Raw genomic sequence first — 12,465 nt, 5'->3', positions numbered from 1 at the left:
TTCCTATGATCTAACCCTAACCCTAACCCTAATCCTAATCCTAACCCTATTTTCCTGTGAATTAACCCTAATCCTAACCCTAATCCTAATCCTAACCCTATTTTCCTGCGATCTATTGTTAAAGGTTAATTGTGAAGTGGGTAGTAGCAGACTAGATTGGTTGCGCTGGATTTGTCAGAACAATTGCTCTGCCGATTGTTTGTCAGCCTAATTCGTTTTAAGGGCCAGCCATACAAAGTTCTACTTATTTCCTGATTAGATCAAATTGTGCAATTAAATGTTGTATTATGATTCATTCCTATAGAAACCATGGTTGTCAGCCAAATCAATGCTATCTAAATGTGCCATCTAGCTTTTATTCTGAATTGCTCCTATAACCAGCACCTGTAATTGGTGCTCGTTAGAAGTAACAGTAGCAGTGGCTCTCAGTAGTTATTCTGAGAGACACTTGTCCTCAGAGTACTCATCAGTCATCTGCACTGTGAAGGACCATCCTCCACACTGTCCCAAATGGCAGCCTATTCCCCTCTGTGGTGCAGAACTTTTGACTAAGGGGCCTCTGGTCAAAAGGTAATGCCCTATCTAGGGAATAGGCTGCCATCTGGGACACCGTCCTCCTCTGTAGCGTCTGACATGATCTCATTCATCGTTCCTCACCGGACCTGCCAGGTGGCATGTGTAACAGATGTGAAATGGCTAGCTAGTTAGCGGGTACGCGCTAGTAGCGTTTCAATCAGTTACGTCACTTGCTCTGAAACCTAGAAGTTGTGTTGCCCCTTGCTCTGCAAGGGGCTTTTGTGGAGCGATGGGTAACGACGCTTCGTGGGTGACCGTTGTTGATGTGTGCAGAGGGTCCCTGGTTCGTGCCCTGGTCGGGGCGAGGGGACGTACTAAAGTTAAACTGTTACACATGTACTGGATGTGAACAGTGTGGACGTGATGTGAATAAGTATAATTATACGACAGGAGGGAGCTAATGCACTGTATCTCGGACATCAGGTTGTTGTGGTGTGTCTCTAACTGTGTTGTCACTGATAGAAGAGCTTGTGCAATCTAGAGAAAATGAAAGGACACCAGTGTTAATGAAATCAATTAATTCATTTCATTAGGAGATTAGATCACATTTTAGGGAGACGTTTTCTAGGCAGATGAGACCAGAGAAAGAGAAGAGTTGTAAACGCCAGACAAGTCCCTCTTCATCATCTTCCTCCTCCTCTTCATCCAGGACATTGTGTTCTGTCTCTGTTATGTCTTCCTCAGGAGATGCCCCTTACTGTACCCCAGAGCAGTACAAGGAGTGTGCCGACCCTGCCTTGGGTAAGTTAAATCTCTGTCTGTCTGGCTGCCTCTCTCTCTCTCTCTGTCTGTTTTTCTCTCTCTCTCTTGCTCTCTCTCTCTCTCTCTCTCTCTCTCTCTTTCGCTCTGTCTGTCTGTCTGTCTGTCTGTCTGTCTGTCTGTCTGTCTGTCTGTCTGTCCCTGTCTCTCTCTGTCTCTCTCTGTTTCGCTCTTTCTCTCTGTCTCTCTGTCTCTCTGTCTCTCTGTCTCTCTGCCTCTCTGTCTCTCTGTCTCTCTGTCTCTCTGCCTCTCTGTCTCTCTGCCTCTCTGCCTCTCTTTCTCTCTGTCTGTCTCTCTTTCTCTCTGTCTCTCTGCCTCTCTGTCTCTCTGCCTCTCTGCCTCTCTTTCTCTCTGTCTGTCTCTCTGTCTCTCTGTCTCTCTGTCTCTCTGCCTCTCTGTCTCTCTGTCTCTCTGTCTCTCTGCCTCTCTGTCTCTCTGCCTGTCTGTCTCTGTCTATTTGTCTGCTTGATCCTTTCAAATTTTCCCATCTCTTTCTACCTAATCAGGGCTTTGTCTGTTTCTCACAACAAGCTCTCACAGTCTTACAGCAGAATTAGACGTTTATCCACTTTTCTTCAAACGTCAAATTTCGAAGTTGCTCTCACAGTCTCACTGCATAATTTCATGTTTATCCACGTATTTAAAATTTTCTGCGTGTTTTTACCACCCTGGATTGATTTCTCCTGTTCAGTATTGTTCTGTTTCTCTTAACGTCAAATTTCGAAGTTGCTCCAAACGTCAAATGTAGAAGGTTAACGGTTAATGTTTTGGATAAGGTGAAAACATTACGTTTAGGCACTCATTCAGAATGGTCTACTTGATGGTAATAGCGCTCACTGTTGCCCCTAGTGGCCGGTTTTGAAGGCTTTTTCCGACGTCATCGGGACATGGATAGTCCAATTTTGAAGTCACTCTTGAGCGATCTGCCTGGTTTGTCATGACCCTTACTGTTGGTGCTTCAATTCAATCCAATACATTATTAGAATAAGCACTCTTCTTACTTCTTGTCTTTATAACTCCCCGATTTATTTGTTTTTTATTCCATCACTTGATCTTTGGTTATGCTATTCTATTCTGTTCTATTCTGTTCTATTCTGTTCTATTCTGTTCTGTTCTATTCTGTTCTATTCTGTTCTATTCTGTTCTATTCTGTTCTGTTCTATTCTGTTCTATTCTGTTCTGTTCTATTCTGTTCTATTCTATTCTGTTATATTCTGTTCTATTCTATTCTGTTCTATTCTGTTCTATTCTATTCTGTTCTGTTCTATTCTGTTCTGTTCTATTCTATTCTGTTCTATTCTGTTCTATTCTATGCTATGCTATTCTATTCTGTTCTATTCTGTTCTATTCTGTGCTATGCTATTCTATTCTGTTCTATTCTGTGCTATGCTATTCTGTTCTATTCTATTCTATTCTGTTCTATTCTGTGCTATTCTGTTCTATTCTATGCTATTCTATTCTGTTCTGTTCTATGCTATCATATTCTATTCTATGCTATTATATTCTATTATTGTGTCCTTAGACTTCCTGGTGGAGAGGGATAATGACTACTGTGTGTGTGAGACGCCCTGCAACATGACACGCTTTGGAAAAGAGATGTCCTTCGTCAAGATTCCCAGTAAGGCCTCAGCCAAGTACCTGGCCAAGAAGTACAACAAGACAGAGCAATACATCGCGTAAGTTAACCTGTCTGGTCCTTATCTATCTGTCAGGTGTGGAAGTTTACCTGTCTGTTCCTTATCTATCTGTCAGGTGTGGAGGTTTACCTGTCTGTTCCTTATCTATCTGTCAGGTGTGGAAGTTTACCTGTCTGTTCCTTATCTATCTGTCAGGTGTGGAAGTTTACCTGTCTGTTCCTTATCTATCTGTCAGGTGTGAAAGTTTACCTGTCTGTTCCTTATCTATCTGTCAGGTGTGGAAGTTTACCTGTCTGTTCCTTATCTATCTGTCAGGTGTGAAAGTTTACCTGTCTGTTCCTTATCTATCTGTCAGGTGTGGAAGTTTACCTGTCTGTTCCTTATCTATCTGTCAGGTGTGAAAGTTTACCTGTCTGTTCCTTATCTATCTGTCAGGTGTGAAAGTTTACCTGTCTGTTCCTTATCTATCTGTCAGGTGTGGAAGTCTACCTGTCTGTTCCTTATCTATCTGTCAGGTGTGGAAGTGTACCTGTCTGTTCCTTATCTATCTGTCAGGTGTGGAAGTTTAAAGGAAAGACAATATGAAGAATCATGTAGCACTCTCTGTATATTGATATCTTGTGAAAGGTTAAAGGTGCATTGCGAAAAGGATAATCATGAAGACTTTAGATATAGTCACCATGACAGTCGGTGATTAAGATGAGGTGTTTCTTATTTAAAGGTTAACGACTTCAAACAGACAAAACAGCAGATCCATTACAGTTATTCCGTTCCCTCAGACAAATTCATAATCGACATCATCTAAATTCTCAGTGGATAGAAAAGGGATCCTTGTCATCCTCCCGTCTGTTTAGAGACACATCAGATTGGAATGAATTTGCATAAATAAATATGTTTTGAGAGAGAGGTGTGTGTGTGAGGTGTGTGTGTGTGTGTGTGTGTGTGTGTGTGTGTGTGTGTGTGTGTGTGGGGGGGGGGGGGGGGGGGGGGGGGGGGGGTTGTTGCATATGGTCGGAAACTTTCCAGTAATTTTCCATGGGAATTTAAGCCCGGGATTTTGAGGAACTTTGCTTAAATTCATCAAAAAGTTAGCTTATAACAGTGAACCTTTTTTGTGGGATACAGATAAGGCAATTCTAGGTCTTGTGGCATATTTTGGTTAAACTATCCCCTCTGCATGCACAGTGCAATATCACATGTGCAGTGCAGTCTCAAGATCTTGCACACTAATGAGATGCTATTGAGCCCACACTACTACACTGTCTGAGCCAAGGACTGCATGCTTTCTGGTAAGTTTTGATTACAATTACAGCATCATTATTTTCCACCATAATTTGCTAATAAATTCATAAAGAATCCTACAATGTGATTTTCTGGATTTTTTTCCCTCATTTTGTCTTTCATAGTTGAAGTGTACCTATGATGAAAATTACAGGCCTCTCATATTTTTAAGTGGGAGAACTTGCACAATTGGTGGCTGACTAAATACTTTTTTTGCCCCACTGTATAGCAGTAGCCATTGCACGGATTGAGGTAGACAATGCCATCCTGTCTGATGTTCAGATTCTGTTTGCAGATGTAAGAGAAGACATCTGTACTGCCCTGCCCACTTCACTGTTGCTCCAAGCAGAGGAAACTGCAGTTCTGAAATACATAAAAAAGCGTGAAAACTTCTGCCTGAAGTCCATACTGTCAGGTCCAGAGATCAACAAGGCCTATGGTGTCATCACTACTGTGTCTCGCCACCTTGGCCTGGATGAGGGCAAGGTTCTTGGCAGTCTGGCGAAGTACACTTCCAAGCAAGGGCTTTGGGATGGAGGTGCAATATGGCAGTCGTGCCAACATATCTCATCAGCCACCTGGTGGAAAGGGACTTTGTGAATCTGAGGTTCTTTCCCCTGTTGCCTCCATCATCCTCCAAATCCCACCAACATCAGCCGCCTCAGAGCGCAACTGGTCCTTGTTTGGGAACACACACACCAAAGCATGCAACAGGCTGACCAATACAAGGGTTGAAAAATTGATGGCCATCCGGGCAAATTTGAGGCTTTTTGAGCCTGACAACGAGCCATCCTCAACAAGGTTGGAAGGTGACAGTGAAGATGAGGCCTCAGAGTCTGATGTTCAAGAGGTGGACATTGAGGAGGTCCAGGGAGAAGACATGGAAGCCTGAGAGGAAGACAACCAAAGCTTTAGTTTCTAGACTATCATTTTACAGATGAATGTTGAAAACGTTTTTGGGAGATGCGGTGGATCATTGGGGATCATTCAATATTCCCTTTATTTTGTTGTTCAGTGAAATCATCCCATGTGAAGAGTCATTTAATTAAAGTTCAATTTGTAACAAAAAAATGTTTCTATTGGAAGGATTTAATCATTTGCAATTATGTCAACTTATGATAAGGTAAAATATTTATGTTTCTGTCTCCAGATGAATTGGTAAATATATCCAATGCAAAAAAACATCTATATTTAAATGGTATTAATATTCATTTGAATACATTCCCATATATTCCCGTTAATTCCCATATATTCCCGTTAATTCCCATATATTCCCGTTAATTCCCATATATTCCCGTTAATTCCCATATATTCCCGTTAATTCCCATATATTCCCGTTAATTCCCATATATTCCCGTTAATTCCCATATATTCCCGTTAATTCCCATATATTCCCGTTAATTCCCATATATTCCCGTTAAGTCCCATATATTCCCGTTAATTCCCATATATTCCCGTTAATTCCCATATATTCCCGTTAATTCCCATATATTCCCGTTAATTCCCACGGAAAGTTTCCATCTCTGAATATTCCCCAACATGTGCAACCCTAGTGGTGTGTGTGTGGATAGACACTCAAAACACCAGGTATTAAAACATTTACCTTTTGGTTTATCATCCGGGAACAGCATCAGAGAGAACCAGCTGTATTGTGGATGGGAAACTCATCTGGGAACAGCATCAGAGAGAACCAGCTGTATTGTGGATGGGAAACTCATCTGAGAACAGCATCACAGAGAACCAGCTGTATTGTGGATGGGAAACTCATCTGGGAACAGCATCAGAGAGAACCAGCTGTATTGTGGATGGGAAACTCATCTGAGAACAGCATCACAGAGAACCAGCTGTATTGTGGATGGGAAACTCATCTGAGAACAGCATCACAGAGAACCAGCTGTATTGTGGATGGGAAACTCATCTGGGAACAGCATCACAGAGAACCAGCTGTATTGTTGATGGGAAACTCATCTGAGAACAGCATCACAGAGAACCAGCTGTATTGTTGATGGGAAACTCATCTGGGAACAGCATCAGAGAGAACCAGCTGTATTGTTGATGGGAAACTCATCTGGGAACAGCATCACAGAGAACCAGCTGTATTGTGGATGGGAAACTCATCTGGGAACAGCATCACAGAGAACCAGCTGTATTGTTGATGGGAAACTCATCTGGGAACAGCATCACAGAGAACCAGCTGTATTGTTGATGGGAAACTCATCTGGGAACAGCATCACAGAGAACCAGCTGTATTGTTGATGGGAAACTCATCTGGGAACAGCATCACAGAGAACAAGCTGTATTGTTGATGGGGAACTCATCTGGGAACAGCATCACAGAGAACCAGCTGTATTGTTGATGGGAAACTCATCTGGGAACAGCATCAGAGAGAACCAGCTGTATTGTGGATGGGAAACTCATCTGAGAACAGCATCACAGAGAACCAGCTGTATTGTTGATGGGGAACTCATCTGGGAACAGCATCACAGAGAACCAGCTGTATTGTGGATGGGAAACTCATCTGGGAACAGCATCACAGAGAACCAGCTGTATTGTGGATGGGAAACTCAGATGTGGATAGAACTAGAACTAGGGCTGTGTCCCAAACGATGCCCTATTCCCTATGTAGTGGTCTACTATTTAGGGAATAGGGTGCAGTAAGACAGTTTTACTTGCCTTGCAGTTGGATTCCTGTAATTCGATATAACACTTGTTTACCGGATATTCAGAAACTAAATAATCCACTATGTGCCCTGAGGCCTTAACATACAGTAATCCCTGCTTGATATTCTAGAGACGAGAGATGAGAGAGATGAGAGAGAAAGAGACAGATAGAGAGAGAGACAGATAGAGATGAGAGAGAAAGGGAGCGGAAAAGAGAGAGAGAGACAGATAGAGATGAGAGAGAGAGATAAAAGGGAGAGGGAGAGAGAGACAGAGAAAGAGAGAGAGATGAGAGAAGAGGAGAGAGAGAGAGAGAAATGCTAGAGATGTTTCCCATACCAATAAATGCCTTCAAATTGAATTGAGAGAGAGAGAGAGAATACAATAGGGTGAACTCACAACATTTCCTCTGTATGTATCCTCTGTATGTATCCTCTGTATGTATCCTCTGTATGTATCCTCTGTATGTATCCTCTGTATGTATCCTCTGTATGTATCCTCTGTATGTATCCTCTCTGTATGTATCCTCTGTATGTATCCTCTGTATGTATCCTCTCTGTATGTATCCTCTGTATGTATCCTCTGTATGTATCCTCTCTGTATGTATCCTCTGTATGTATCCTCTCTGTATGTATCCTCTGTATGTATCCTCTGTATGTGTCCTCTGTATGTATCCTCTGTATGTATCCTCTGTATGTATCCTTCAATGGCCAGAAGGGAATTAATTGAAGGCAAATGACACACACACATACTGCGCTAGAGATAGCCATGGCTATTCTAATATCCGAACGGACGTTAGTATTCGACTACTTAAGATAGTATTCATTTTTGAGAAGAAAATAAAAATAGGCCTATTTGAATGAAAAGGCTTTGTTAAATATAATTATCTTGGTGACGTTGTTACATACAAGGATAGACCATGACATTCGACATTTTAATAAAACAGTTTTGTGTCCCCATAAAAAAAATATTAACCGATAACCTACACACTTCTCGTGCGTGTAACTTGTTATTGGCATCAATCAAAACCGCACTACTGTCACAGGCTGCGTGTGTAATAAGTGAAGTGGGAGATTTCTAATCAACGCTAAATGGAAGGGGACAAACAGATTATAAACAGGAAGTCATGCAGGAGAGGAGGGGGACAAACAGATTAGAAACAGGAAGTCATGCAGGAGAGGAGGGGGACAAACAGATTAGAAACAGGAAGTCATGCAGGCGAGAAAGGGGACAAGCAGATTAGGAACAGGAAGTCATGCCGGCGAGGAGGGGGACAAACAGATTATAAACAGGAAGTCCTGCAGGCGAGGAAGGGGACAAGCAGATTAGAAACAGGAAGTTATGCAGTCGTGGAGGGGGAAAACAGATTAGAAACAGGAAGTCATGCAGGAGAGGAGGGGGACAAACAGATTAGAAACAGGAAGTCATGAAGGCGAGGAAGGGGACAAGCAGATTAGAAACAGGAAGTCATGCAGGCGAGGAGGGGGACAAACAGATTATAAACAGGAAGTCCTGCAGGCGAGGAAGGGGACAAACAGATTATAAACAGGAAGTCATGCAGGAGAGGAGGGGGACAAACAGATTAGAAACAGGAAGTCATGCAGGCGAGAAAGGGGACAAGCAGATTAGGAACAGGAAGTCATGCCGGCGAGGAGGGGGACAAACAGATTATAAACAGGAAGTCCTGCAGGCGAGGAAGGGGACAAGCAGATTAGAAACAGGAAGTCATGCAGGCGAGGATGTGAACAAAGCCTGTTGTGCCAATCAATTTTTGGTGTTTTATGAGGGTATTAAGTGTGAAGTGGACTTGACGATGAGAGGTTTTACTGAAGGGTCCTAGATGCCGTCTCCTGCTGTTGTGCCCTTGATCAAGACACTGAACCCCTGAACTGTTCCAAGGGTAGTGCCTGGTGGCTGACCCTGTCTGAGTGTGTCTTAGGGGGTTAGAATGAAGCACAAGGACAAATAACTGTGTCATTTTACAATAGGCAGTAAGTTATCTTCTCTTTCCTCCCCTCTTGGTTGACAGTGATAACATCCTAGTTCTGGATATCTTCTTCGAGGCTCTGAACTACGAGACCATCGAGCAGACCAAAGCTTACGAGTTCGCAGGGTTGCTGGGTAAGAAAACACTTGTCAGCAGTTGTATGGAAATTGATGAACAAAATTGCCAAAATTGTTTTAATTCAATTACTATAAACATTTTACAATTACATTCAAGTAATTTATCAGATGCTCTTATCCAGATCGACTGACAGGAGTGAGTGCATACATTTTGATACTTTTTACGTACTGGTTCGCCGTGGGAATCGAACCCACAACCCTAGCACTGCAACTGAGGTGTGTCGTTATACCTGAACACAAACTTTTTCAATTATGTTTTTGCCCCTGAATAAAAAGAGTTACTCAATATTACTTAATTTATTGTGGAACCAATGTTTTATGTTCCAGGAACCCAATGCTTTCTTCAGGAGTGCCCTTGTACTGTACCCAGGAGTGCCCTTGTACCCATGTTGTCTGTTCCGTGTTCTGTATGTTTCATCGTCTGTACCGTGTTCTGTATGTTTCATCGTCTGTTCCGTGTTCTGTATGTTTCATCGTCTGTTCCGTGTTCTGTATGTTTCATCGTCTGTACCGTGTTCTGTATGTTTCATCGTCTGTACCGTGTTCTGTATGTTTCATCATCTGTTACGTGTTCTGTATGTTTCATCGTCTGTAACGTGTTCTGTATGTTTCATCGTCTGTTCCGTGTTCTGTATGTTTCATCGTCTGTTCCGTGTTCTGTATGTTTCATCGTCTGTTCCGTGTTCTGTATGTTTCATCGTCTGTATCGTGTTCTGTATGTTTCATCGTCTGTTCCGTGTTCTGTATGTTTCATCGTCTGTATCGTGTTCTGTATGTTTCATCGTCTGTTTCGTGTTCTGTATGTTTCATCGTCTGTTCCGTGTTCTGTATGTTTCATCGTCTGTTCCGTGTTCTGTATGTTTCATCATCTGTACCGTGTTCTGTATGTTTCATCGTCTGTAACGTGTTCTGTATGTTTCATCGTCTGTTCCGTGTTCTGTATGTTTCATCGTCTGTACCGTGTTCTGTATGTTTCATGTGTTGTCAGGTGATATTGGTAGTCAGATGGGTCTCTTCATGTGTTGTCAGGTGATATTGGTGGTGAGATGGGTCTCTTCATGTGTTGTCAGGTGATATTGGTGGACAGATGGGTCTCCATGTGTTGTCAGGTGATATTGGTGGACCGATGGGTCTCTTCATGTGTTTTCAGGTGATATTGGTGGTGAGATGGGTCTCCATGTGTTGTCAGGTGATATTGGTGGTGAGATGGTTCTCTTCATGTGTTGTCAGGTGATATTGGTGGTGAGATGGGTCTTTTCATGTGTTGTCAGGTGATATTGGTGGTGAGATGGTTCTCTTCATGTGTTGTCAGGTGATATTGGTAGTGAGATGGTTCTCCATGTGTTGTCAGGTGATATTGGTAGTCAGATGGGTCTCTTCATGTGTTGTCAGGTGATATTGGTGGTGAGATGGGTCTCTCCATGTGTTGTCAGGTGATATTGGTATTCATATGGGTCTCTTCATGTGTTGTCAGGTGATATTGGTGGTGACATGGGTCTCCATGTGTTGTCAGGTGATATTGGTAGTGAGATGGGTCTCCATGTGTTGTCAGGTGATATTGGTGGTGAGATGGGTCACTCCATGTGTTGTCAGGTGATATTGGTAGTCAGATGGGTCTCTTCATGTGTTGTCAGGTGATATTGGTGGTGAGATGGGTCTCTTCATGTGTTGTCAGGTGATATTGGTAGTCAGATGGGTCTCCATGTGTTTTCAGGTGATATTGGTGGTGAGATGGGTCTCCATGTGTTGTCAGGTGATATTGGTGGTGAGATGGGTCTCTCCATGTGTTGTCAGGTGATATTGGTGGTGAGATGGGTCTCTTCATGTGTTGTCAGGTGATATTGGTGGTCAGATGGGTCTCTTCATGTGTTTTCAGGTGATATTGGTGGTCAGATGGGTCTCTTCATGTGTTTTCAGGTGATATTGGTGGACAGATGGGTCTCTTCATAGGAGCCAGTATCCTCACCATCCTGGAGCTCTTTGACTACCTATATGAGGTAAGCCTTCATTCTGTCTATGTTTCCTGTCAGATCTTTCTTCATTCTCGAATTCGGAAAGTTCCCTGAAGACATACTTAGTTCTTTGCTTAAGTCTTGGGTTTTTGCATGCATCTAGGCTTCCTGGAGAAAGTTCGCCCCCAGATTATTGTCAGAGTCACTGTATGTAAATATCCTTCACATGATTTCCTCAGTGCAATATGTCTAGTGAGTGCTGGACAGCCACAGGCTTTAGAACTAGCCAGCCACAATGAAAAAATCTATTTCCACAAGCATCGCTGCATTCTCCAAAAATGCTAACCAAGTTATTCTGGATGTTACGTAATAACCAGCTAACTGGTTTTAAAAACAGTTTGGCGGACACAAAACCCTAGGAAAGTGGAAAATGAGTTACTACCTATAAAACTACCTGTATCCCTTTAAAACTATCCACCCAACATAAAACGAGCTTGCAGATCATTAATTTCCAGGTGTCTGAAAGCAGCTCATCTCTCGGGCACATGCACTGTTGAATACATGAACATTTTATCCATATTTTATTTGGGATTCAGTTAGGGTGCTTCTCTTCCTGTTGATTTGTATCAGAGTAACCACCTCCATGGGTAGAATAGCTGCCTGTTCTACAAGGATTTGTTTCCAGATTTGCTCTTTCTGTTTACAGTTTGTTCATGTCCTCATGATTAATTATATAAAACGGTTCAATTTAAAACAGTTTTTATTTTTTATTCTTGATGGGAATACGCTGGGATCTGTAGCTCATCTTATTATTTTATACATTACTGGTAATCATTTATAAATGTGTACCATCAGTCTTCTTTGAATTACTTTCTCATTACAATAGTCATTACGAGAACTTGGGACTAAAATTCACCATTAGCATTTTTGTCAAAATTATGTTATTGACATTAGCCTTATTCTGTTTAATGTTCTCTACCTATATAGTACTCTAAATACCCCCAATTCACGTTAGTAAGTTCAAGAGAATACAAGATAAAAAAATTGTTGACACCATTCAAACCAAAGAGGTTTCTGAATTTTAAAGACAATTATCCCAGAATCGTCTTTTTTGCAGATAGAACCTTAAACTCCCAAGCTCTCGATTGGTCTCAATTTGGAATCTAGCATAGGAATGAATGTGAACAGTGAATAGTCAGTTGGCTGCATTCCAAAAGTGTGGTCCTCTGAGGCACTGCTTCAAAGACCAGCAACTATGTTTGTTTGTATGCAGGTGATCAAGTACAAGCTGTGTCGATGCTCAAATAAGAAACACAAACACAACAACAACAATAACCGGGGAGCAGTTCTGAGTCTGGACGACGTCAAACGCCATGTCAGTAGCCTAAGTATTTTCAGTGGAGAGAGAGAGAGAGAGAGAGAGAGAGAGAGAGAGAGAGAGAGAGAGAGAGAGAGACGGGGGAGAGACGGGGGAG

At 42.2% G+C, this 12,465-nt stretch overlaps 1 protein-coding gene across 7 annotated transcripts in view; it reads left to right on the top strand.

The window, feature by feature from the left end:
* Positions 1-12,465, top strand: part of LOC129842251 (acid-sensing ion channel 1-like) — a 96,939-nt gene that overhangs the window by 82,840 nt on the left and 1,634 nt on the right. Inside the window, exons 5-9 of one of the 7 annotated variants that reach the window (XR_008757517.1) lie at positions 1,261-1,317; positions 2,858-3,011; positions 8,944-9,035; positions 10,109-10,551; positions 10,632-10,949. Coding sequence is in view for 4 of the 7 variants with exons in the window: in XM_055910727.1 (XP_055766702.1) it covers positions 1,261-1,317; positions 2,858-3,011; positions 8,944-9,035; positions 10,956-11,035; positions 12,264-12,365 (485 nt within the window). In the remaining 3 variants the exon portion in view is untranslated. The other 6 variants (XR_008757518.1, XR_008757516.1, XM_055910727.1 and 3 more) reach the window with 6 other exon arrangements.

This window comes from Salvelinus fontinalis, unplaced genomic scaffold (genome assembly GCF_029448725.1).
Source record: "Salvelinus fontinalis isolate EN_2023a unplaced genomic scaffold, ASM2944872v1 scaffold_0027, whole genome shotgun sequence".
In the NCBI taxonomy this organism is placed as follows: domain Eukaryota; kingdom Metazoa; phylum Chordata; class Actinopteri; order Salmoniformes; family Salmonidae; genus Salvelinus; species Salvelinus fontinalis.
The sequence above is the reverse complement of the archived record's forward strand: the minus strand, read 5'-3'. Positions and strand labels throughout refer to the sequence as shown.